This window comes from Mus caroli, unplaced genomic scaffold (genome assembly GCF_978045245.1).
Source record: "Mus caroli unplaced genomic scaffold, Mus_caroli_1 scaffold_17, whole genome shotgun sequence".
Taxonomy (NCBI): Eukaryota; Metazoa; Chordata; class Mammalia; order Rodentia; family Muridae; genus Mus; species Mus caroli.
The window spans coordinates 12,454,916-12,480,285 of record NW_028227272.1 but is presented as its reverse complement, the minus strand read 5'-3'; the positions used below and the strand labels follow the sequence as shown (position 1 = coordinate 12,480,285).

The window sequence follows — 25,370 nt, the reverse complement described above, 5'->3', positions numbered from 1 at the left end:
GACAGCCAGGGCTACACAGAGAAATCCTGTCTCAAAAACAAAAACAATGAACTCCAATGTCCAAAAACTGTTCTTATTTTTGTGTTTGTACCACAGTAAGAGCCAAGATTTTTATTTTATTTTTTTTTTTAAGATTTATTTATTTACTATATGCAAGTACACTGTAGCTGTCTTCAGACACTCCAGAAAAGGGAGTCAGATCTTGTTACGGATGGTTGTGAGCCACCATGTGGTTGCTGGGATTTGAACTCTGGACCTTCGGAAGAGCAGTCGGGTGCTCTTACCCACTGAGCCATCTCACCAGCCCAAGAGCCAAGATTTTAAGCTCTACTAAAAACCAAACATACAAAAAGACTATTTATGTTCATTAAAAAAAAAACCTAATAGTGATATATTACTTTAAATTATCATACAGTTGATATATTTGGAGTTACTTAAAATTTATATTAGCCGGGTGTGATGGCACACACCTTTGATCCCAGCACTCAGGAGGCAGAGGCAGGTGGATTTCTGAGTTCCAGGCCTGCCTGATTTACAAAGTGAGCTCCAGGAAAGCCAGGGCTACACAGAGAAACCCTGTCTCGAAACAAACAAACAAACAAACAAACAAAAAAACCATAAAAATAAATACATAAATAAAAATAAAATTTATATTGAGAAAAACATATGTATTTTCAGTATTGCTGCAAACATCTACATAAGACTGTTCAATTGATTGCTGTTTTATATCAAACAACTTTTATACTTATTTTTATTGTTATAATATTTTATAAATTTTAAAGAATATGATAAAAAATGAAAGGTATTGCAGATTTTGAATGGGGGCTCTCCAGGAGGAGTTGGGGTACAAAAGGGAAAGAAGAATGTGATGTAAGTCTATTTAATCAAAATATGTTTTTAAGCTGGGCGGTGGTGGCGCACGTCTTTAATCCCAGCACTTGGGAGGCAGAGGCAGGCGGATCTCTGAGTTCGAGGCCAGCCTGGTCTACAAAGTGAGTTCCAGGACAGCCAGGGCTATACAGAGAAACCCTGTCTCGAAAAACAAAAAAAAAAAAAAAAAAAAAAAAAAAAAAAAAAAAATGTTTTTAAATGTTAACAAATTCAGATAAATTGAAATTATGTATCTTTTCTTATCATAATCCAATAAAACTTAAATCAAAGGAAAAAAAACAGATATACGGAATCTAATAGAAGAGAAAGTGGGAACGAACGTCGAACACATCAGCACAGGGGGAAAGTTTCTGAACAGAACACCAATGGCTTATACTCTAAGATCAAGAATCAACAAGTGGAAGCCGGGCGTGGTGGCGCACGCCTTTAATCCCAGCACTCGGGAGGCAGAGGCAGGCGGATTTCTGAGTTCGAGGCCAGCCTGGTCTACAAAGTGAGTTCCAGGACAGCCAGGGCTACACAGAGAAACCCTGTCTCGAAAAAACCAAAAAAAAAAAAAAAAAAAAAAAAGAATCAACAAATGGGACCTCGTAAAACTGAAAAGCTTTTGTAAGGCAAAGGACACTATCAATAGGATAAAATGGCAACCAACAGATTGGAAAAAGATCTTCACCAATCCTACATCCAGTGGAGGGCTAATATCTAATATATGCAAAGAAATCAAGAAATTAAGACTCCAGAGAACCAAATAACACTATTAAAAAATGGGGTACAGAGCTAAACAAAGAATTCTCAACTGAAGAATCTCGAATGGCTGAGACACACCTAAAGAAATGTTCAACATCCTTAGTCATCAAGGAAATGCAAATCAAAACGACCCTGAGATGCCACCTCACACCAAGCAGAATGGCTAAGGACGAAGCTAGAGCTGCAGCCCTTAGGGGCCTAGACTTGTCTCATCCTCCCCAGGACATTCTTACACTACAACCTACATCTCCACCCTCATCCCCTGACACCCACCAAACTCTGCCCTCTCTTCACCAACTCTTTCATCCTAACAGCCAAGCACTGTCCTCTTCTAAGACCTACAGCCTACTCCTGAGGACTCACACTTCTTAAAATCTACCACTGCTTCTTGCAACATCTGTCAGATGTCTGACTCCAACTGAACGTATCGTAGCACCCCTTTTCCTATCCATCAAGCTAGAGGTTCCCTTCCTGGAATTGACTGGCAACTTGACTTTACCCACATGCCCACTGTCAGACATGCTAAGTACCTCCTGGTCTTAGTAGACTCCTTCTCACTTCTCGGGGTGGGTAGAGGCATTTCCCACTAGCAAAAGGGCTCAGATAGTCTCTGATCTCCTCCTAGAGATCATCCCCCCCCCATTTGATGTCCCAGCCTCTCTTCAATCAGACAATGGTCCCGAATTTACTTCCCAAGTTTCTCAAATACTATCTAAGGCCCTAGACATCCCCTGGCATTTTCATATTCCCTACCACCCTCAATCTTCATGTAAGGTAGAAAGAACTAGCCGCTCTTAAAAACCACTCTTGTTAAGCTGTCACAAGAACTTCACCTTGATTGGGTAAAACTCCTACTTCTGGCTCTTTGCAGGCTACGAGCTCTCCCCAAGTGACCTCTCCTCATCTTGCCCTTTGAACTCATGTATGGACATCCAGTCCTAACTCCTGGTCTTTCACATAAATGCTCTCCCCTCCCAGACCATCTATCTACTCACCCCATTACTTTGCCACCTCCATTCTCTCCTATGGAACTTTGCTGACCATCTATCTTGGCCACACACTGTGTTCTGTCCACTGCCTGACAGCATTAGAGACCAAGTCCTTCTATCCCCTCCAGATCACTGGCCCTCACCCCTCTCCCCCAAATGCCCTTTTAAGGTAATCCTCACGACCCCTCCAGCTGCTAAACTCCATGGACTCTCTCATTGGGTCCATCTGTCTCACCTCAAACCTTACATTCCTCCACCTAAAAATGACTCCTCTTCATACACGTTGACCTAACAGGACCATGCTCTGTTAAGTTCTGGAGGACATCAAGACCACCCATTTTGTCCCCAATCCCAGAAAATGAGACTCCACTCCAGTAACCAAGCTTGACCTCACTGGATTAGACATGGGTCTCTCATCCTCCCCCTGCTGTTCATTTCTATCCAGGGCAGCCAGAGATTCTAGGTGCAAGGAAACCCCCCAGATAACAGTCTTTCCAAATAGGGTCAGGAAACTGCTCCGTAGCCGGATGCTAGGAACATCCTAGCAAATTGCTGTCATCACAATATCTGTTATCCCATCTAAATATTATAATTTCTATACTTGCTTTCTCTTTTACCACACAAAAGATTATTGTAAAAAATGGCCAGACAATATGGAGGCTGTCCATATTGGTTTTGTCAGATACATATGCTAGGATCGCAGACCAATCATTTCTTCTATTAACACAAGACACTCTTTTTCTGCATACAAGACCCATGGGATTCCAGGTGGGAGACAGGAGTTGTTGATCGATTCTTTGGCAGCTGTGGTGCTTCAGAACAAACAGGGGCTAGATGTCCTGACAGCTAAAGAAGATGGTCTTTGCCTGTTCCTCCAAGAAAAATGCTGTTTCTACGTCAACCAACCCAGGACAGTGAGTAATAAAATCCAGGAGCTACAGTCAGACATAAAGAACTTCAGGGACCGTGAGACTTCCAGTTCTCAGATTTCTGAAAATCCTATATAGAAGTGGATGCTCCCTTTCATTTTTTGTTTTTGTGTTTTGTTGTTGTTTTGGGTTTTTTGTTTTTGTTTTTTCAGACAGGGTTTCTCTGTGTAGCCCTGGCTGTCCTGGAACTCACTCTGTAGACCAGGCTGGCCTCGAACTCAGAAATCCGCCTGCCTCTGCCTCCCGAGTGCTGGGGTTAAGCAACTTTCCTAGTCATCTTCCTGGTGTTATTATTTGCTCCCTGCCTCATTAATCTTGTTTCTCCATTCCTTCAATGAGAAATACAAAAAAATCCCTAACCAAACTATTAATCAGCTCCTGTTACAGTATTACCAGCCCGCTGCCCACAGAAGAGCTGCTGTCCACAGAGGAACCTGATGTGAACTTTTACCAAGTCGATCCCGATGGTGAAAACCAGCTACCCCCCAAAATTGACACCCTAGACAACAGGAAGCAGCTTAAGAGACACAACGCCCTTGTTCCCTTTTCACCATCGGCTTTCCCCTCCCTTTTTCTTTCCTTCTCTTTATTATAACAAGGGAGGAATGTTGGCATCAGGACCTCCCAAACCTATGACATCACATGCGATAGCAAGGCCAGCAGACCTGTTGCCAAGACACCAGGCACCATATTCCCCCACAAACCTCTTACACGTGGAACTGTTTTGGGCCCAGTGTGCTGTGTTCAGATTCGAGCCTCTATTTTAACACATCAATTACTAAATGGTTAAAAAGAGCAAGGCACGTGTGGTACCTCACATCTATAACCCCAGCATTTGAAGACTTGTTCTACATACATAGTAAATTCCAGACTATCTTGGGCTATAACCCAAGACAGGAAATACCTAACCCCAAAAATAAAAATGTCTACAGAATTGCATGACTTTCATTAATTTCTGCAATTATTCTGAAAACATGGTGCAACGAAAAAAGGATTTTTGTCGAGGTCCTATTGAGTTCAAGCGAGTTTATTCTGGAAGAAAATACTTCCATCTTGCACTCTCATCCAACTTTGGATAAAAATGACTACCAAACTTGGAGGTCATTTTCCAACACCTGTTTTAAAGCATCTTCCTCAGATGCTAGGAAGAGAGCAGTATACGCATCTACCAATTCCACAAACTTCACGGGACGTTGACTACACGCACCACAGAGAGAAACGCTGAGCCCTCCATCTAGGGACCTTACCCACCCTGCACTGCGGGGCTAGTGCTCAGCACGCACTCCTGCCCCAGACTACGGATCAGCTGGTAACTGGCCCCGGCAGCACTGCAGCGGTCTGCTGCGGACACGAACTCCTGCAGCTGCAGTAGCCAACACCGCACGCCGGTTCCCTCCTCCGCCATCACGCCGGCACCGCTTCGCGCATGCGCGTCTCAGCCCTCTAGCCTGCCCTTCCCTGAAGGCCCAGCCGGAACTGCTCCCTTATACTCTCGCGGGGGTGGGGGTGAAGACGCGCACCGGCCTGCAGATCTATAGCGTTTAACTTGTGCACATCGGAACGCAAAGGGACAGAACCAGTCTAACTATGCGAGATATCACAGATTGGTGTTTGCACTCGGGACAGCTCAGATGTAAACACACGAGGAAGTTGTGCGGGCCCCGGGTTTCCCGCCAAAACGCAATCCCGCTGCAGGATGGCCCATCCAAGGCGAGGGGCGTGCAAGTGAATCTAGGCTGTAATTCCTAGGTAGCGGTCGAGAACTCCCCCTCCGGCTTGCAGTGGCGCCTTCCGGAGGCGGAGCTACACGCCTTTGCCTCTGTGATTGGCCGGAAACCTCCTCTCAGTGCTCACTTACGGCCCTTTCTGGAGGCGGAGCTACGCGCACTTGCCTCTTTGATTGGCCAGGCGTCCCCGGTCGCTGTGACGACAGAGCGGCTGGCGGGAAACGCTTCAACCTGCGGTCCCAGGAACGCTCTCCTGGGTGGGTGCAGAACTCTGACTCGCCGTTTTGTGCGTGTTTGCAGCTAACCCGGATCCGAGGTACGAGAGGTCCCGGAGCGGGACAACTGAGAGCCAGATTTCTCTTGTGGCGCAGCAACCACAGCACCATGTCGTCCCCGGCATCCACCCCGAGCCGCCGCAGCAGCCGACGCGGACGAGTCACCCCAACCCAGTCCCGTGAGTTCCCTCCTTCATCTGCCCCCTTTCCGCCTCGCACTGTGAAAAGTCCTGAGTCCTTCGAGCCTGGTGTGTGGTTGACAGGCCTTGAGCATATAGTAGCCTCCGTCACCCACATACGGGGCGCTCGTCTCCAGGCAGTCTGGCGTGGTCAGTTCAGTTAACCAACCTTTCCCTACACCTTGTCCCTCTGTTCCAGTTTGGGTGTTTTTTTTTGTTTTTTTTTTTTTTTTTTTTGGGTGGGGGAGTTATTGTTGTTGTTGTTGTTTAAGTAATATGACTACCCTAAGGCACTTCCTGGGAGACTAAGCATGAGCGTTGATAGTCTTTTTTTGTTTTGTTTTGTATGACGGAAGTTCGAAGTGAGGAAAGCAGGTCGTCTCCCAATCGGAGACGTAGAGGCGAAGATTCTTCCACCGGAGAGCTACTGCCAATGCCCACCTCACCAGGAGCCGACCTGCAGAGCCCACCTGCACAGAATGCCTTGTTTTCCAGCCCTCCTCAGATGCATTCTTTAGGTGGGTCAGGTGTGGGTTTTGCTGGTTTACCAGTTGCTATTCTTCTGTGTATACTGATAGATTCTTCGCTGAAACATCTGGGGAGTGAAGCAGAGTTGGCACATGTTAGGACCTAGTGAGCATACTTTATAGTAGAACTACGTTTGGGCTATGAAAGATTGCAATAAGTATTCTGTTTAAATTGTCAAACAGCATTCCAAAATTGGAGTTTGATGTGCTTATGGGGATTTCATGGTAAAGCTAAATATCTTGTCTTTATAGCTATTCCTTTGGACTTTGATGTTAGCTCACCATTGACATATGGCACTCCCAGCTCTCGAGTGGAAGGAACCCCAAGAAGTGGGGTGAGAGGCACACCTGTAAGGCAGAGGCCAGATCTGGGCTCAGCACGAAAGGGTTTGCAGGTGGATCTGCAGTCTGATGGCGTGAGTACAAAGCAGATCTCTGATGGTGTTATCTTGAGAGCATAAAGTAGGTCATCCCGTTAACATGTTTCTATCCTGTCTTTCTCAATAGGCAGCAGCAGAAGACATCGTACCAAGTGAACAGTCTCTAGGCCAAAAGCTTGTGATTTGGGGAACAGATGTGAATGTGGCAACATGCAAAGAAAATTTTCAGGTAAGCTTATGTACACAAGAACTCAGTCCCGAGACTCCGGGTGAAAGAATAACCTATGTGTGAATAGCCATGGTGAATAATAGCAGGTTGTTAGTGGTCTAGAATTTATTCCAGAAAAGGGACATGCCATGCGGAAAATGGTGATACACTTTTTTTTTTCTTAGTTCTTGGTATTTCAAGATGATTTTTCTATGTTCCCCTGACTATCCTGGAGCTGGATCTATTAACCAGGCTTGCCTGGAGCTCACACACTCGTATGCCTTCTGAGTGTGATTAAAAGTGCATGCCACCACGACCAGCTAGGTGGTAAATGCTTACAGCAAGTCCAAGGCCAGACTGTGCTTCTTAATGAGATCCCTGTCTCAAACCCAAAAAAGAGAAATTATTTTGGTGTACAGATAGCTATATACTCATAAAAAAATTTGTCAACATATTTATTGCTGGGGGCAGGAGTACGTGCCATTCACGGCTTTTATTTGGAGGTTTGAGGCCAGTTTGTCGGGGCTGGTTCTTTCCACTGTGAGGGTTACGGAGATCAAATTCAGGTTATCAGGCTTCCAGCCAAGCATCCTTAATTACTGACCATCTTGCTGGTCTCATTGTTTTGCATTTTAATAATAGTTACATATTCCTGAGTTCATTAACGCTTAGTATTGTTTCTCTACATCTAGAGATTCCTTCAGTGTTTTACTGATCCTCTGGCCAAAGAAGAAGAAAATGTTGGCATAGATATTACTCAGCCTTTGTACATGCAACAACTTGGAGAGGTAATCAAATATGATTAGCAAGTGAAAGTTTTGTTTTTTGAGGTAATATAATTAGTAAAATATGACTTGTCCATATGTCTTACAGATTAATATTACAGGAGAGCCATTTTTAAATGTGAACTGCGAACACATAAAATCATTTGGCAAAAATCTGTATAGACAGCTCATCTCCTACCCACAGGTAAGAATTTCACTTTGAGCTTCCAGATTGTCGTAAAGGTTCCTAGAAAGGAGAATTTTACATTTGGGTAAAAGGCTGCTTGCTAAGGTTGACTATTTTCAAAAACTGTCTTACTACAATTAAAATGAGTATTTTTTATATTTGCTAACTAGTAGTATCTCTTAAAAATAATGAGTCTTATTAGTGGTTTCTTGGATTTCATGAAGTAAATTATCTTTTTTGGGTTGGGGATGGGGTGTTAATTGGAAGCTGGTGAGGCAGGGTAGTGTTCAGGAGCAGTTTTGTAGTTGAAGAGAACCTCGAACTCCCGATTCTATGGAGCCCAGAAGAGGGTTTCTGACCCCTGGAGCTAGAGTTAAAGGGGTTTACGAGCCACCTGATAAAAGCGCTGAGACCTGAGTCCTGTCGTCTAGCAGAGGGACAAGTGCTCTCAACTCCTGAGTCACCTCTTCATCCCCTACATCTTTGTTTTTACAGGAGGTTATACCAACCTTTGACATGGCTGTCAATGAGATCTTCTTTGACCGTTATCCTGACTCCATCTTAGAACATCAGATTCAAGTCAGACCTTTTAATGCGTTGAAGACAAAGAGTATGAGAAACTTGAATCCAGAAGGTAATATATTTAGTAGTGTAAAATGCCTTATGTAGAAAGAGATCTCAAGCATTGTGTAGCATTAAATTATAGGTTGAAAAGATTTATTCTGTATACTTTCATGAACTTGGTATGCAATTTTTTAACTTAACTGGAATACCTGATAGAAATGACTTAACAGTTTGTTACTCTGTAATTAATTTATCCAAATATAATAAATTGCTAGTTAGTAGGTATGCACTTTTTTCATCACTGAAGAAAAATTCTGAAGACCCGAAAAGTGGCTCAAATATAAAAGCAGTTGCTGAGCAAACCTAGTGATCTGAGCTCTTCTTTAAACTTAAGAAAGAATTCTAGCTTGGGGATAAATAATACATGGGCAGAAGGTAAGCGTCTAAGCCTAAGGGGATTGACAAAGTCCTGGACCTATAAGGGGAAAGCTGGTTGTAAAAGATAGTGGAGTTTGAAAAGTGAATGTGGTAGAATTTCTTTTAGATAACAGAAATCAGGGATGAAAGTAGAAAATGCTGTTTGCATCTGTGACTGGCTGAAGCAGGAATTTCTGAGCCGGTGTTTAGGACAAAAAAGCCTAACTCTAGAAAACTTAGAATCTCAACAGAGAATTTAAGTTTTATTTCAAAGTAAATAGAAAAATTCTAGAAGAGAAAGATTTTTTTTACTCATGTATGTAATTCAGGGAAGCACATGACATCTGAGTTCATTTAGATTCTGATGGTGGCTCAATTCTGGAACATTAGGATCCTAACGTAGACATTTTATGGTGCTGTAAGCAGGTCAGAATTACCTGTTTTCATGTGTGATGGTTATAGTGTAAATCACTCTTCTATGTGTGTACCATTAAAAGAAAGGAGTGGGGAAGATAGCGCCTAGGTAAAATCTACTTTTACAAAAAATACTTTTTTAGAAGGCAAGAATTGCTGGGTGATCAGCTAATTTCAGAAGTTGGCAAATTGCATATAATTTCTAAGAGGAAAAAAAAAAGGATTAGGCAAGAGTGGCAAAAAGTAGGTAGCGAAAATGGATGAAATGTATTTGAGGGCCTTTGAGTCCAGCAAAGGTGTTGAGGAAGGAACAAATAGAGGAGAGGCGTAAGCAAGAGTAGAAGTAGTAAGAGCATAAAAGACATTTGGTTTGGTTTTTGTTGTTGTTGTTGTTGGTTTTTCGAGACAGGGTTTCTCTGTGTAGCCCCAGCTGTCCTAGAACTCACTGTGTAGACCAGGCTGGCCTCGAACTCAGAAATCCGCCTGCCTCTGCCTCCCGAGTGCTGGGATTAAAGGCGTGCGCCACCACTGCCCGGCTGACATTTGTTTTATAGGTACTGTTACTGCTGAGAGGCAAAGTGCTTTTTTCCTTGTAGACACTAACTACAAAAATAGATGTGTGTATTTATGATGTCCTCAACTATGCCCTTCCTCCATTTTATAAGTGACAGAGAGAGGCTCAGAGATCCCCAGGGTCATAAATGCTTTGTCCAGGTCTAGAGTCCAGGCTGTTCTTGTGTGTCAGGACATGCTATACAAGCCAGAGGGTATCATTTCTAAAGGGTTTTTTCCACTCAGCAAGTAGACTAGATTATCTGGCTGGCCAGCAAGCCCTAAAATTCTTTCTGGTTTTCTTCTCCCTGGTGCTGAAATTATAAGCAGACTATCCCCCATACCACAAGCATTTTCAGCCCAAGATTTTTACCTGAGATTTCAGGGCTTCCAGGTGGCCTTGTTGGTGAGATGAAAGGCTGGGAGACAATATACCTACACATCAAACTTCTCACCTGTTGATGTCTTCTAAGCAGCACACCTGAGGCACAAAGGGCCAGACATGGGCCAGCAGTAAGCCAACAAGATAGCTCAGTGGGTAAAGATGCTAAGCCTGACAACACAAGTTAGATTCCTAGCACCCACATAGTAGAAGAGAACTGACTTCCATAAATTGTCTTCTGATCTCCATATTCGGACTGTGGAATGCATGTGTTCATATACTCACGAGAGGGGGTGTTGGGGCAAAGAGAGAAAAGAAATGGTAAAATTAAAAGATTCAGAAGTATAGTGGTGCTGAGAGGAAGGGAAACAGGCTGGACATAGGCAGAACATCCTAGGCTCGTAGTGAGGATACTAACCAGCTGTTCCTGGTGATGGTACATGCTGGGTCTCTGTTGGTCATCTATACTTCTGCATGAGTTAAGATGTTTTAGTGGCAGACCCAGGCTTGAGTGGGCTAAGGGAAGTGGCTGGGAGACAAGCCAACCTTTCTCTCTTTACAGACATTGATCAGCTCATCACCATCAGTGGCATGGTCATCAGAACATCACAGCTGATTCCGGAGATGCAGGAGGCCTTTTTCCAATGCCAAGTCTGTGCCCACACCACCCGGGTGGAGATAGATCGAGGCAGAATTGCTGAGCCCTGCACTTGTGTGCACTGCCACACTACCCACAGCATGGCACTGATCCACAACCGTTCATTCTTCTCTGACAAGCAAATGGTATGTGGCCACTCAGCACCCAGGGTGAGGTTCCCACACACTGCCTCGGTCTAAATCCTCCACCAAATTTAATTTGTCAGTTTACACTCAGCCTTCCTCAGTGGAATTCTGCTCTTTTCATCTGTGTTGGTTTTGTTAATGACTTGAGTTTAGAGCACACTGAGGCTTCAGTGTTGCTTGCTACGTCTCAAACGTATGGGCTATATACAAAGACCTGTAATTGTTTTCCATGGTACTTTGTTTCTCCAGTTTTACTCTTTATTCTGCTGCAGATCAAACTTCAAGAGTCTCCTGAAGACATGCCTGCTGGGCAGACACCTCACACTATTGTCCTTTTTGCCCACAATGATCTTGTTGACAAGGTTCAACCAGGGGACAGAGTGAATGTCACAGGTAAGGATGAAGGTTTGTCACAAAAAGACAAAGTTATACTATGGTTTACTACTGTTTATTTAACCTTTTTTAAGTTCCCAGATGCAGGTTTTAGAACTCAGGGTCTGGTGTGCCCTTACTATATAGATCTCTCAGAACTTTGCATATGTCTCAGATTGGTAATGTTGACGTCACAAGAGCAGCTTTAAGAGGGAGCATTTAGTAACTCAAGGACAGAATGCCAACTTGGGTTCATAAATGCTTTTCTACTATCTCCTACATGTACAGCTAAGGATTAACATTACTTACAGAGTAGGACAGAACACTTTGTACACAGGGCAAAGCTACTGCTGACTTTTTGATTCTTACAGTTCATTGCTGCATTAATGCTGTCTCTTCACGCAAAAAGTGCCCCGTCTTCAATGCTATTTGCATGTGGCAGACTTTCTACATTTTGGAGGTATATGGGCAGTTGGTCAAGAGTGATGGGTTAAGTAACAGCATTGTTCTTCATGGAGAATTGAGTCCAAGGATCCCTGGCTCCTGAGTCTAGGGCTCAATGTCCCAGCTACTCAGTCCGGATTTCTTCCCAACATAGAAGAGAGCCATACAATCCTATCTTGCCCCCACTCCTTGCCCTTCTCATCAGTGCTATTACTAGAGGAACAAAACTGGACTGTTCCAAATGTCATTAATAATAACCTAGTCCACATGACTCTGGATGAATTGTAATCTGGTTTACATTTGAGTGCTGGTTTTTTTGAAATTTTGTATATTGGGGTGAAAATCAGGAAAATGGCTTATGGAAGTTCTCTTGTTCTTCCATATTGGGGCCTGAAGATTGAATTCAGATCATCAGGCTTGGTGGCAAGTACCTTTACCTGCTGAAGCACTTCACTAGCTCTATAAGCTAGGGTTTTTTCTTTCTTTCTTTCTTTCTGTTTTTAATGAGAATTACATTGTCTTATTAAAGGATCATGTTCTGTGCTATAAAGATAAGAAGGAGATCAGGCTTAGTTCTCAAAAAGTAGAGGGCCTAGTAGAATGGTTCAGTGAATCGAGGGTACTTGCCGTGCTATTCTGATGACCTGAGTTCCTTCCTTGAGTCCTACATGGTGGAAGGAGAGAACTAGTTCCCAAAAGGTGTGTCCACTGACCTCCATACACCACACCCTGGCACGTGAGTGCATACATAGTAATAATAAATTAAAGCTTTTTTTTTTTTAAGCAATGGGAAATAAAATTATCGTGACGTTCAAGACTAGTTTGAAACCCAAAGACAAGCATCAGATATTCCAGTTTAGCCGGGCGTGGTGGCGCACGCCTTTAATCCCAGCAGTTGGGAGGCAGAGGCAGGCGGATTTCTGAGTTCGAGGCCAGCCTGGTCTACAAAGTGAGTTCCAGGACAGCCAGAGCTATACAGAGAAACCCTGTCTCGAAAAACCAAAAAAAAAAAAAAAAAAGATATTCCAGTTTAACAAAACCTTCCTTCTTAGAGATTGTATACATTTAGAGTGGTTAAAGTGTTGCTTCCCACTTCATTTCTCTGAATTATCTTCTTTGGGGTGAGGGTGGCATGCAGTGCCAGCGGTCAAGCTCAGGGCTTTGCACGTGTTCTCCTATGAACTATATCTCCAACCCCCAATTAGGTTCGTGAGAAGAGAGCAGAAAACATCCTTTTCCAAGTATTAGCCCTAAATGGTCATTTTCTCTTCACCTTTAAGTCAGTAGGCTGTCTTGCTATTCATGAAATTATTTTTAAAAGATTTGGGCTTTTAGGGTTTTCACTTGCAAGTTTTTGTTTGATAGGGGCTTTAGCATTTTGTTAAGCCGATTACTAAGTGAGTTCTTTCTACGTTTAGCTTAGGGAAATCACATTACTATATTAAATACTGTCATGACGCAGCCTTTTGGTTTTCATTTTGAACCTACAATTGTGTAGAGGAGTTATGCAGATAATTCCCTAAGCTGGTACAACACAGGTGGCTACAAATAGGATTTGGGCTGTTCTTAAAAACCTGCATTTCTTTGCTCCTTGACCATTTCTTCTGTATCTTGACTTTCTTAACGGGGGCCTTAGCCTGGGAGACTAAGAGGTAGTGGGGTGCTCACGTGAGACGGAGCCCCCAGGTCTGACCTTTGCTGTCGACTGAGCTTACAGAGAAGTGGAGAAATAACGTTGTGTCTCCTACATATGTTCGTAGGCATATATCGAGCAGTACCAATTCGAGTTAATCCAAGAGTGAGCAACGTGAAGTCTGTCTATAAAACCCACATTGATGTCATTCATTATCGGAAAACGGATGCCAAACGTCTGCATGGCCTTGATGAAGAAGCAGAACAGAAACTTTTTTCAGAGAAACGTGTGAAATTGCTTAAGGAACTTTCCAGGAAGCCAGATATTTATGAGCGGCTTGCTTCAGCCTTGGCTCCCAGCATTTATGAACATGAAGATATCAAAAAGGTAACAATGGACTTTTTAGCTTGGTATTGAGATTCACAGTTACTTAATCAAGTAACTAAGATCCATTTGCACTGTTACTGTCTTCTAGAGGTAGGAACTGTTGGCTCTAACATCACAAGGCACTGCCCCTGCCTTGGTTAATAGTTGAGTGTAACTGTTTTGTTGTATATACACTTATCTGTGCTGTGCTGTGCGTATTCATGCTCCTAAACCTAGGCAGTTATGTGGGATCAGAACAGGGATTCATGCTGGTCAAGTTGTAGGATAATATTTACTTAGGTTTATAATGGTTAGGAATATGTAGAATGGCCTGAGCAATCTTAGATGATTTTGGTAATACTTTGAACTTATAAAATAGAAAAGTACCAGCCGGGCGTGGTGGTGCACGCCTTTAATTCCAGCACTCAGGAGGCAGAGGCAGGTGGATTTCTGAGTTCAAGGCCAGGTCTACAAAGTTGAGTTCCAGGACAGCCAGGGCTACACAGAGAAACCCTGTCTCGAAAAAAGAAAAAGAGCCGGGCGTGGTGGCGCACGCCTTTAATCCCAGCACTCGGGAGGCAGAGGCAGGCGGATTTCTGAGTTCGAGGCCAGCCTGGTCTACAAAGTGAGCTCCAGGACAGCCAGAGCTATAAAGAGAAACCCTGTCTCGAAAAACCAAAAAAAAAAAAAAAAAAAAAAGAAAAAGAAAAGTACCTCTAAAACATAAGCTAAGCATATACAGTACAACAAATGAATGTTTAGATGTATTTATTTGTTTATTTAGGGAATCTTACTTCAACTCTTTGGTGGAACAAGGAAGGATTTCAGTCACACTGGAAGGGGTAAATTCCGTGCTGAGATCAACATCCTTCTGTGTGGTGACCCTGGCACCAGCAAGTCCCAGCTGCTACAGTATGTGTACAACCTGGTCCCCCGAGGCCAGTACACATCTGGAAAAGGCTCCAGTGCAGTCGGCCTCACAGCCTATGTGATGAAAGACCCTGAGACCAGGCAGCTTGTCCTCCAGACAGGTGCCCTCGTCCTGAGTGACAATGGGATATGCTGCATCGATGAGTTTGACAAAATGAATGAAAGCACAAGGTCTGTGCTGCATGAGGTCATGGAACAGCAGACTCTGTCTATTGCAAAGGTGAGTGCTGATGGCTCACAGCATCCTGTGGCTGCAGGCTCACAACAGTTTGCAGTTACAGTTCTATTTTGAAACTTCTTACATTAGTTGCTTTTACTCTGTAGTAGGTAGTGCTTACAAACTTGAGTTTGTGTTAAAGTTACTACCAGTTTGCTTTCTGATTTGAAAAATGTGGCTGGAGGGATGGCTCAGTGGTTGAGAGCAGTTGCTGCTTAGCCAGAAAACCTGGATTTGATTCCTAGCACCCACGTGTGGCTCACAACCATCTGTCTTCTGTAACTGCAGTTCCAAAGGATCCAGTGCCCTCTTCTGAACTCTTAAGATTACCAGGCACACATGTAATACACAAACAGGCGTTCAGGCAAAACACCCAGTACATGAAATAATTTAAACTAAAAATGTGGCTGCAGAATAATTATGTCTAAGCTCAATCTTAGACGTGAATCTGAGCACGGAGTACTATCATTATGCATTAAAGTCAGTGAGACTCTTGGAAAGCAGAACCAGCAGAGCAAATGGGGGTTAGTCAGGGGTCAGATGAAGATGGTTTTCCTCCTCATGGGAGTCAGGAAAAGGCTTTTAACTCTACTTCTTCCTCTGATAGGCTGGGATCATCTGTCAGCTCAATGCGCGCACCTCTGTCCTGGCAGCAGCAAATCCTATTGAGTCTCAGTGGAATCCTAAAAAAACAACCATTGAAAATATCCAACTACCACACACATTGTTGTCAAGGTACTAAAACATTTTTATATAATAAATGCTGCTGTTTGCTTATTCATAGAATTGACACCTGGAGATTGAAAAGCGGTCGACAACTGCTAATAGTCTCTTCACTGACATTAAACACTGACTCAGATTTGGTTTCTCGGGCCTCATTGGCAAGATTTATGTGTCTTAATTATTTGACTAATAAATTTGCTTTGTTTCTTGTGGTACTAGAGATTTAATGAAAGGCCTCCCATGTGTTGTTAGGCAAGTGCTCTATCACTGAAGTACCTCCCTTATGTCCTCAAAACAGTAGAAGGAGTTTTTATCCAAATACAATATCCAATTGTATATTGTATTTATTTCTCAGAAGAGAGTTATAACTTTTTTACTTTGCTCTTACCTAGGCAGGACTAGGGACTGGTCAGCTGGAGAAATGGCAGCTTTCTGTGGGAATATGTACAGTACAGTTGGCTTTAACACCTTTTAAGTCCTATATGTAGGTACATTTTAGTGTCTCAAGTAAGAAGATGGTATTTTTCTCTTGTCAGGTTTGATCTCATTTTCCTCATGCTAGACCCTCAAGATGAGGCGTATGACCGGCGTCTCGCTCATCACCTGGTTTCATTGTACTACCAAAGTGAGGAGCAAGTGGAGGAGGAGTTCCTGGACATGGCAGTGCTGAAAGACTACATTGCATATGCCCATAGCACCATCATGCCCCGACTGAGTGAGGAGGCCAGCCAGGCTCTCATTGAGGTAACCGGGCTTATGAAACATAAGTTTGTAACTCTGGATGAGTTATCTGTTTCTCTTAACTTCACTTGGCTTATTTTTAACAAGTAAGAAATTATAGAAGCCAGGCGTGGCACGCCTTTAATCCCAGCACTCGGGAGGCAGAGGCAGGCGGATTTCTGAGTTCGAGGCCAGCCTGGTCTACAGAGTGAGTTCCAGGACAGCCAGGGCTACACAGAGAAACTCTGTCTCGAAAAACCAAAAAAAAAAAAAAAAAAGTTATAGAAATGTTTAGTCCCGTTCTCTACCTTGCCTGTGATCGTTTGGTTCCTGGATAAAAGACAACACAGCCTTTATATTTACATTAAGCCTTACACAGCACAAGAGCTGGAAAGATACCTATCCTCTATGCTATTATGTCTATTTCCCAGCCAGTAATCCTACTATATAATTTGCCATGTTTCATCTGGGCTGCTCTTAATTCCAATTAGCCAACCAACGTGGCCATTATTTCATGATTTACGTAACCCATGGCACCTTTTTCCTCTCTTCACCTTCTCCCCCTTGTGGTTCTCTCCCCATCAGAAGCCTAGAACCCTAAGCCCCACCTATGTCTCTTCTGCCCAGCTATTGGCTGTTGGCATCTTTATTTACCAATCAGGAATAACTTGAGGACAGGGTCACATAGTGTCACTTGGGACTAATTGTAGACTCTGTCCTGCCCACTCAATCTGGAGCAACCAGGTCTTGGGAGCTGACACTTAGCATTACAATACATAACAAAAGACCAAACCTCAACATTAAGATGGGTGATATTTAGATTCCCACATATTATAAGCTGAGCAGGAATGGGCTAGGGCTTGTTTGGGCTGACTATTATGTTTTGGCATGCCCTTTGATAGACTTATATCCTAGCTAGGTTACAAAAGGCTAGGTGAAGGTTACAGATGGTAGTGGTTTTTCATTTATATCATAAAATAAATGAAACTACATGTAAAATGATTGAATTCTCTCGGGGACATTATCCAGTTACCTTACATGCCTTGCAAAGTGGATCTTTTGGCTGTCATTTGCCAGACCTTTTCCTACAGGCCCTCTGATTCATTCCTTTCCTCTGCCACTGTTTCCTTTGCTTGATGGTGGTGGTGTGTCTGTCTGTATGTGTGTGTGTATGTATGTATGTATGTGTTTGATGATGCGGATTATACTCATGAGGACCAGGCATATATTCTTCTGAGTTACGTTGGCAGCCTTCTGATACCTTTCTATATTCACAAGATTCCTGCAAGAAGTCTTTCTGTCAAAACATTTCATATCACCATATATCGATGTAACTAACAATCCTGTGTTTCTGTGTAGGTGAGTTTTAAGTCCACAGCCTAGATCCAATTTGTAATTACCTACAGTAACCCTCCACTGCAGGTAGACCTGCAGGTAGACAGGCTTCCAGTTATTTAACAGAACACTAACTGTTCGATGTCATCCATGAAGCTTAAGGTTCTTTTTTTTTTTTTTTTTTTTTTTTTTTTTTGGCTTTTCAAGACAGGGTTTCTCTGTATAGTCCTAGAACTCACTTTGTAGACCAGGCTGTCCTCGAACTCAGAAATCTGCCTGCCTCTGCCTCCTGAGTGCTGGGATCAAAGGCGTGCACCACCACGCCAGGCAAAGCTTAAGGTTCTTGTTGCCAGTGGTTTCACTTGTGTTTTTTGTTTTTTTTTCTATCTTCAATAGGCTTATGTAAACATGAGGAAGATTGGGAGTAGCCGGGGGATGGTTTCTGCTTACCCTCGACAGCTAGAGTCATTAATTCGCTTAGCAGAAGCCCATGCTAAAGTAAGATTTTCAAACAAAGTTGAAGCAATTGATGTGGAAGAGGCAAAACGCCTCCACCGGGAGGCTCTGAAGCAGTCTGCAACTGACCCCCGTACTGGCATTGTGGATATTTCTATTCTTACTACAGGTTAGTTACTTGTTTTGAACTAGAAACTTAAAATCAAAAGAGATTCTATCTCCTCTGGTGTTTTATATCTATTAAAATTTGTTTCGAGCGTTAGCAGATAGGCACATTTGTCCCAGTTATTCAGGAAGCAAGAATTTGCTCTAATAAGTATGGTTATACTTGCTAAACAGCTTATATGGGCTTTCAGTGGCAAATAGCTAATGATAGATAAAATAACTACAACAACAAAACCTCATGCTCTTGAATATGCTCTGGCATTTGGTTGTTCTACCTTTCTTGGCAATACTACTGAAGGAATATTTATGGGAATCTAACATTTCACGTTATCATGGTAGAAACATTTCCATTGATTTCTTTTTGAAATAGGAATGAGTGCCACTTCTCGTAAACGGAAAGAAGAATTAGCTGAAGCATTGAGAAAACTTATTTTATCTAAGGGTAAAACACCAGCCTTAAAGTACCAACAGCTGTTTGAGGATATTCGGGGACAGTCTGACACAGTAAGTGTTTATATGTGTGTAAGTAATTATCGTAAATAAGATTGCCTTGTCCATACACACATTATCAAGAAATACATTATTAAAATTAGTTCACCTGTTTGGAGTTTAGGTTTTAGGAATGAAATATTTGCCTGACCTTTTGCAATTAAAGATGAATTGTTAGTTTAAAAAAATGTGGTGTTACCCGCCTTTAATCCCAGCACTCGGGAGGTAGAGGCAGGTGGATTTCTGAGTTCGAGGCCAGCCTGGTCTACAAAGTGAGTTCAAGGATAGCCAGGGCTACACAGAGAAACTATCTCGAACCCCCGCCGCCCCCCCCCCAAAAAAAAATGTTGGTCAAAGTTAAGGCCTGCTTGTTGGCATGGTAAAGGCAGAGTTTAGAAAAGACAAGACACCTAGTACTTTAAAGAAATGTTTGCCGGTTTGCCATCCTGATTTACAGGATAAGAAATGCTCTCTAGCAGGGTTGATAAGATGGGTCCGTGGGTAAAGAAGATACCTACCACTAAGCCTGATGAGCTGAGTTCTATCTCTGGAACCTGTGTGGTAGAAGGAGAGAACTAACTTGACTTTGGAAAGCTGTCCTTTGACTTCCATTTATAACCAGCCCACAGGCACACAAAATGAATAAGATAATTGTATCATATAAATGCAAATGAATTGTCTACAGCCACCAAAAAGACAAAGACTCTAAGCGGTGGTTTATCATTAAAGTATGTGTGCCTAACAATACAGACAATCTGTGACATTTGTATTTCCTAGGCAATTACCAAGGACATGTTTGAAGAGGCCCTGCGAGCTTTGGCTGATGAAGATTTCCTAACAGTGACTGGGAAGACTGTCCGCCTGCTCTGAGCTGCATGGCCCTCGGACTAGAGTCAGTCACTGTTGTTATTGATGCAAAAGGTGTCTGAAAGGCAGTATTCCACTGTATAAACATCTTCTATTCCTGGAATGTATTTTGTTAGTAAATGTATGTTTTCACCTTTTTTTAACATTTTAAATTATCAACATATACAGTAGAGTTTATATTCTCAATATGCCATATTTTTTAAGCAGCTTGCTTCTTACCTGTTTGTACACAGAGAGCCTAAGCCCAGTTTTGGAGGTTTTTTTGTTAATCTAGGGGCTGTGCCTTTGTTGTGTTGCAATGCTGGGGAGGAAGGTACACAGCATACCATGCATGCTGTGTGTAGAAGCTGCGTCCTTACTGTGTGGAGCATTGTGTGCTTGGTATAACTGGCAGCGATACATCCTTTATTGTGATATGATGGGCTAAGGATTTTTATAGCACCTGGACTTAACTTTCTTTACAGAGACTTTTTCCCATAGCTATTATTAGAACAAAGATATGCTTGAAAAATTATTAGATCAAGTTGCCTTCTGTTTTTTCCTAATATGTAAAACATTTTCCTAAATAAATGATAGAAAAGTAATACTTTGTTTAAAATTATTTCTCTGTAAGAGCAGAACTTTGCTAAAGACTGTATTTTTTGAAATCATAATAGTGCTGGATAGGTTATAAAAAAATCAAAGTATGAATTTCATTAATTTTTATAGATCCTTAGATTATTAGTTTCAAAGCCATTGTAGCATTAAATCTTTTGTGTAAATATTACAATAAATCTCTAAACCATTTGAATTATATGAAGTAGGCATTAATGTAACTTGGAATTCTCACAGGTTGTGTTTATAGATCTAAAAATGAACATTTACATAGCACTCAGATGTTGGTTTGGAAATAATGTATTTCAAAGGAAGGAGTGGATGAGTTAGGACATGACCAAAGGCCATGGCCAGTTACCTGATCTAGTTGTTTCCCTTATGTAAATCGGTATATGAATCCCTGTGTAGAAGATGGCTTCATGTGTCATCCTTACAGATATTCTGTGGATGTAGATCTTTAACAGATGAGAGCACAAGAAACCTCATGATTTATCTGAAGTCCCAAAACAAGAGAGAGAATTCATAGCTTTATGTTCTGGCTGGAACCAGATCTTACCTAGACATGTCTCACTCAAGTTTTATCTTGACCCAGTTCTTTTGGACATTCTACTCCTTGGGCTTCCAGAACCTTGTAGAAAAGGCTTACTATGTCTTGTCACATGACACATACTCTCTAAATGGACAGAGAAGTTGGGAGTATTGACTTTATAGGCTTTTCAGACTTAAAATGTTTCAGGAATATCTTAGTCACTGTTTTATGGCTATAAAGAGACACCATGACCAAAGCAACTCTTAAAAAGGAAAGCATATCATTCAGGGCTTGCTTACAGTTTCAGTTTAGTCCATTATCATGGCTGGAAGTGTGGCAGCAGACAGACTTGGTGGCTGAAGAAGTAGGTGGGAGCTACACTGTGTGTGATACACGACCTACCGTGGGCATTTGAAACCTCAGCCCACAACCCCCAGTGGCCAGTTCCAACAAATGCACACCTCTTAATCCTTCTCATATCATTACATTTCTTGATCACTAAGCATTCAAATATATGACATTCTTCATCAAACTACCTAGACTTTCACAGACACGTTAAGGTAATAGGAAAATAAGTTCTAAGGCCACTATGTATGATGTAGTTCTTGACATTTCTTATAAATGGAGAGATGACTTGGTGGTGAAGAACATTTATTGCTCTGAGGACCTGGGTTGGTTCCTAGGACCCATGCCCAGTGGCTCTAACTCCAGCTCCAGGGAGTTAAATGCCCTCTTCTGGCCCTCCATAGGCATCTGCTAACACATACATAATTCAAACTCCTTATTTTAAGAAAGAGAATTGCTATTGCTGCCACTAGATAGCTATAAAGTGTTCATGAAGTTCAGATACTGATTTTCCAATAGTCACTAGAGTTATAGAGTTGATGTAGAAAATAGACCAATTTTTCCCCAAATTAAATTTTCAGCCTACAATGATGGCTGGAAGATTAGAACATATTAACATTTAAAATCAATATTTAAAGTGGAGACATGGGTCAGTGGTTAAGAACACTCACTGACTGTTCTAGAGGTCCTGAGTTCAATTACCACCAACCATCTGTAATGGGATCCAATGCCCTCTTGTGATGTGTCTGAATATAGCTACAGTGTATTCATATACATAAAATCAATAAATCTAAAAATAATGTATACCCATATTGACTAAATAGGCTCTATGTACTCAGTAAATATTAAACCTTATATACTAGCAATATGTTTCTAAATTTTGTAATTCAACGTAAAGAAATATAGCTATGGACGTATAAATAGTCTTAGATGCTGGAATTACAAATAATCAGCACACCTGACATTGCATTTCTTTCTCTTTTTTTTAATCTTTAGAGATTTTCTCCTTTTTTTTTTTTAAAGATTTATTTATTTTTTTCTTTTTTTTTAAGCATAAAGGGAAAAAATGCCCTTATTTAACTTAAATTTCTTACCCCTTAATTATTCACATTAATACATCTTATAGTACATGAAATATGTGAGCTGTGCGAAGTATACTACCTTAAAGAGCAAGTCAAATAGCAAAGGACCTAACAATTTTGGAAATGCTACTCAGTCCTCTCTTTCTGCTTGATTGATCTGGGCAAAGTATAAATGCCTAGAAACAAAAGATAGAATTTGCAGTATTTCTCCAATGATAACTAACTTTCCCACCATGAGTGAAGTAGCCCGTGCAGCCTAAGCTAATGCCACAGAAAGGAGAAGCTCCTATGGTAACCGCAGTCCTCCGGTCTGTCTCACATTATCATAAACGTGGTTTTCTCCACTGCAGGCTGGCCCAACCTTCTCCACAAGGGGGTGGGCGTAGACATTCTTGCACAGAAGACAGTGTGGTCACGCTCACTTGTGCAGCACGATTTGCTCTCACATTTACATGGCATTTCAGGGAGTCACCTACTCCACTGTATATTCCGGCCATATGACATTCAAGAGCATCGGTAGATCATCACCCTGTCTGTATGGAAGCCAAAGGCCTGGCCAGGTTATTAACTCCAGACAATCAATCAATCACAAAGTGTGAGCTGAGAGAAGTCTGTCTGTGGCACATTTCATGGAGGAGGGCCTGGACTTGGCCATTTTTCTGGTTCTTTTTCCTCATCTTCTCATCTATTGTTTCTACTTCTGTGCCTCCAAGATGAGATTAAGGTCTACAGTGAGAGTCTGCACACAGTGAAAGCCAGCAATCAGGGAAACGGGCAGGACTCCCTGCTCAGGACTCCCTGCTCATTCATCTTCAAAGAAAGAAGTGCCATTCCAAGTTCTCTATGCCGAACTAATACTCAGTTTGGCTCTTAATGTACTCTTTAAGCAGTATTTCTTCCACAGGATACACATGCACACCTGTGCCATCATCGTAGTAATATATCATGCTGGTGTTAAGCTCTGTAGGAAATGGCTCTCGACAATCAAAGTTCAATCTACTACGGTTTCCTTGGTCCAGCCTCTTGCCCGGCCTATAGTGGGACCTCAGATGGTACCACCCTCTCACTTCTCACACTGGATACATCTTGATCATCTGTCTCTCTTTTCTCTATCCTGTCTCCGACTTCATGTATCACTTTCTCTATTACTGTGCTCTTGTTTTATTTGCTTCAGGCTGACATCTAGAGCTGTTCTGGGACCCAGGTCTTTCCTGGCTGTCTGGTCCCACTCACATCATCCAAGTGGAGTGGTACCTATTTGTGCATATTACTCTCTTCCTCTGGCTGCTTGACTGAGCCTCATCCTCGCTGATGTTCTCAATATGACCATCTAGTTTTGTTTCCTGGTTCTCCTTGCTTTCACTGTTGCTTCTTTTTTCTTTTTTTTTTTTTAAGGTGTATTTTATTTTTATTTATGTGAGTACACTGTCGCTGTCTTCAGACACACACCAGATGAGGGCATCGGATCTCGTTACAGATGGTTGTGAGCCACCGTGTGGTTGCTGAGAATGGAACTCAGGACCTCTGGAAGAGCAGTCAGTTCTCTTAATCGCTGAGCAATCTCTCCAGCCCCTCTTTTTTCTTTTCCAATTTGTGGCTTTTTATTTCCTTGGCTGACAACACTCTGAGACCCCGTGTTAACCAATTCACCTGGTGTTGGCCAGTTTGCCATATCACTAGCCTTGTTGGATTTCTTTGTCTTGAGTTTTCCCGCTTGTATAATTTTGGGGGAAACTCCCCTCCAGGGGTTCCTGAGCAGGCAGCGGCACACTGGTGCCTATGGGGCACAGGTGCTGCGGCAGCTTCTTGGTCTACGGGTTCCCCTTTGGGGGTAGTGGCGGCTTGTCCTTGGGCTGGCTGCTGGGTGGTAGGTCCCGGGGTGCTGAGGGGCAGGGGGTGGGGGGCAGAGAACAACGTAAAAGTTGACATAAAACTAGCGAGTACAAAAAACTCACTTCTAATTCTGATCTTTGAAATGGGAAGACGCAACTTTAATCCAGATCTGGGGTGGGAGGAGCCATCTTAAAACTGTGCCACACCTTATGCTGGCAGCCTATATAGAGGACATGAAAGAGGAAGCTTCTTTCTCTTTGCCTTCTTGTTCTCACTGGCAAGCCTATTCTCTCCCTGGCATTAGAACCTACTTCTTTAGGATTGTGATATATAGGGAAGACCAGCTGAGACATCCAGCCTTATGGTTGAACAACTACTGGATTCTTAGACCTGCCGTTCTTTTTTTTTTTCCTTCCTTTTTTTTCTTTTTTCTTTCTTTCTTTTCTTTTTTTTTTTTTTAATTTTCTTTATTTAGATTTCAAATGTTATCCCCTTTCCCGGTTTCCTTCCCTCCCAGAAACACCCTATCACATCCTCCCTCACCCTGCTTCTATGAGTGTGTTCTGCCACCCACCCATTCCCATCTCCCTGCCCTCAGTTTCCCCACACTGGGGCATCTATCTCCTCCCATTGATGCATGACAAGGCCATCCCCTGCAACATATGCAGCTACGGCCATGTGTATTCCTTTGTTGATGGCTTAGTCCCTGGGAGTTCTGGGCGTCTGGGTGGTTAATATTGTTGTTCTTCCTGTGGGGTTGCAAACCCCTTCAACTCCTTCAGTCCTTTCTCTAACTCCTTTTGGGGACCCCCACACTCAGTCCAGTGGTTGGCTGTGAACATCTGCCTCTGTATTTGTAAGACACTGGCGGGCTGGCGAGATGGCTCAGCGAGTAAGAGCACTGACTGTTCTTTCAAAGATCCTGAGTTCAAATCCCAGCAACCACATGGTGGCTCGCAAACATCCAAAATGAGATCTGATGCCCTCTTCTAGTGTGTCTGAAGACAGCTACAGTATACTTACATATAATAAATAAATTAAATTAAAAAGAAAAAAAGACACTGGCAGGGCTTCTTAGGACAGCCATATCAGGCTCCTTTTAGCATGCACTTCTTGGCTTCCACAATAGTGTCTGGGTTTGGTAACTGTATATGGGATGAATCCCCAGGTGAGCCACTCTGGGTGGCCTTTCCTTCGGTCTCTGCTCAACACCTTATCTCCATATTTGCTCCTGTGAGTATTTTCTTTTTCTAAGAAGGACCGAAGCACCCACACTTTGGTATTCCTTCTTCTTGAGCTTCATGTGGTCTGTGAATTGTATCCTGGTTTGTTTTGTTTTGTTTTTTGTTTTTTTT

The 25,370-nt window shown here is 42.5% G+C and overlaps 2 protein-coding genes and 1 pseudogene across 2 annotated transcripts in view; 1 reads left to right on the top strand and 2 right to left on the bottom strand.

The window, feature by feature from the left end:
- Prkdc (protein kinase, DNA-activated, catalytic subunit) overlaps window positions 1–4,970 on the bottom strand; it is a 196,754-nt gene extending 191,784 nt beyond the window's left edge. The window contains exon 1 of the mRNA XM_029470470.2: window positions 4,808–4,970. Within this exon, the coding sequence (XP_029326330.1) occupies window positions 4,808–4,961 (154 nt within the window). The 5' untranslated portion in view covers window positions 4,962–4,970. The remainder of the gene's footprint in view (window positions 1–4,807) is intronic.
- Window positions 4,971–5,499: 529 nt separating this feature from the next.
- On the top strand, window positions 5,500–20,302 carry Mcm4 (minichromosome maintenance complex component 4). The gene is made up of 16 exons (XM_021184685.2): window positions 5,500–5,737; window positions 6,094–6,255; window positions 6,517–6,680; window positions 6,772–6,873; window positions 7,545–7,640; window positions 7,726–7,821; window positions 8,299–8,437; window positions 10,695–10,915; window positions 11,188–11,308; window positions 13,492–13,751; window positions 14,515–14,880; window positions 15,485–15,612; window positions 16,137–16,344; window positions 18,052–18,280; window positions 18,647–18,780; window positions 19,543–20,302. Exons 1-16 carry the CDS (start codon window positions 5,668–5,670, stop codon window positions 19,633–19,635), a joined length of 2,589 nt encoding a protein of 862 aa, XP_021040344.1. The 5' UTR covers window positions 5,500–5,667; the 3' UTR covers window positions 19,636–20,302.
- Window positions 20,303–22,764: 2,462 nt separating this feature from the next.
- On the bottom strand, window positions 22,765–23,854 carry LOC110312012 (la-related protein 1B-like; annotated as a pseudogene).
- Window positions 23,855–25,370: the final 1,516 nt, after the last annotated feature.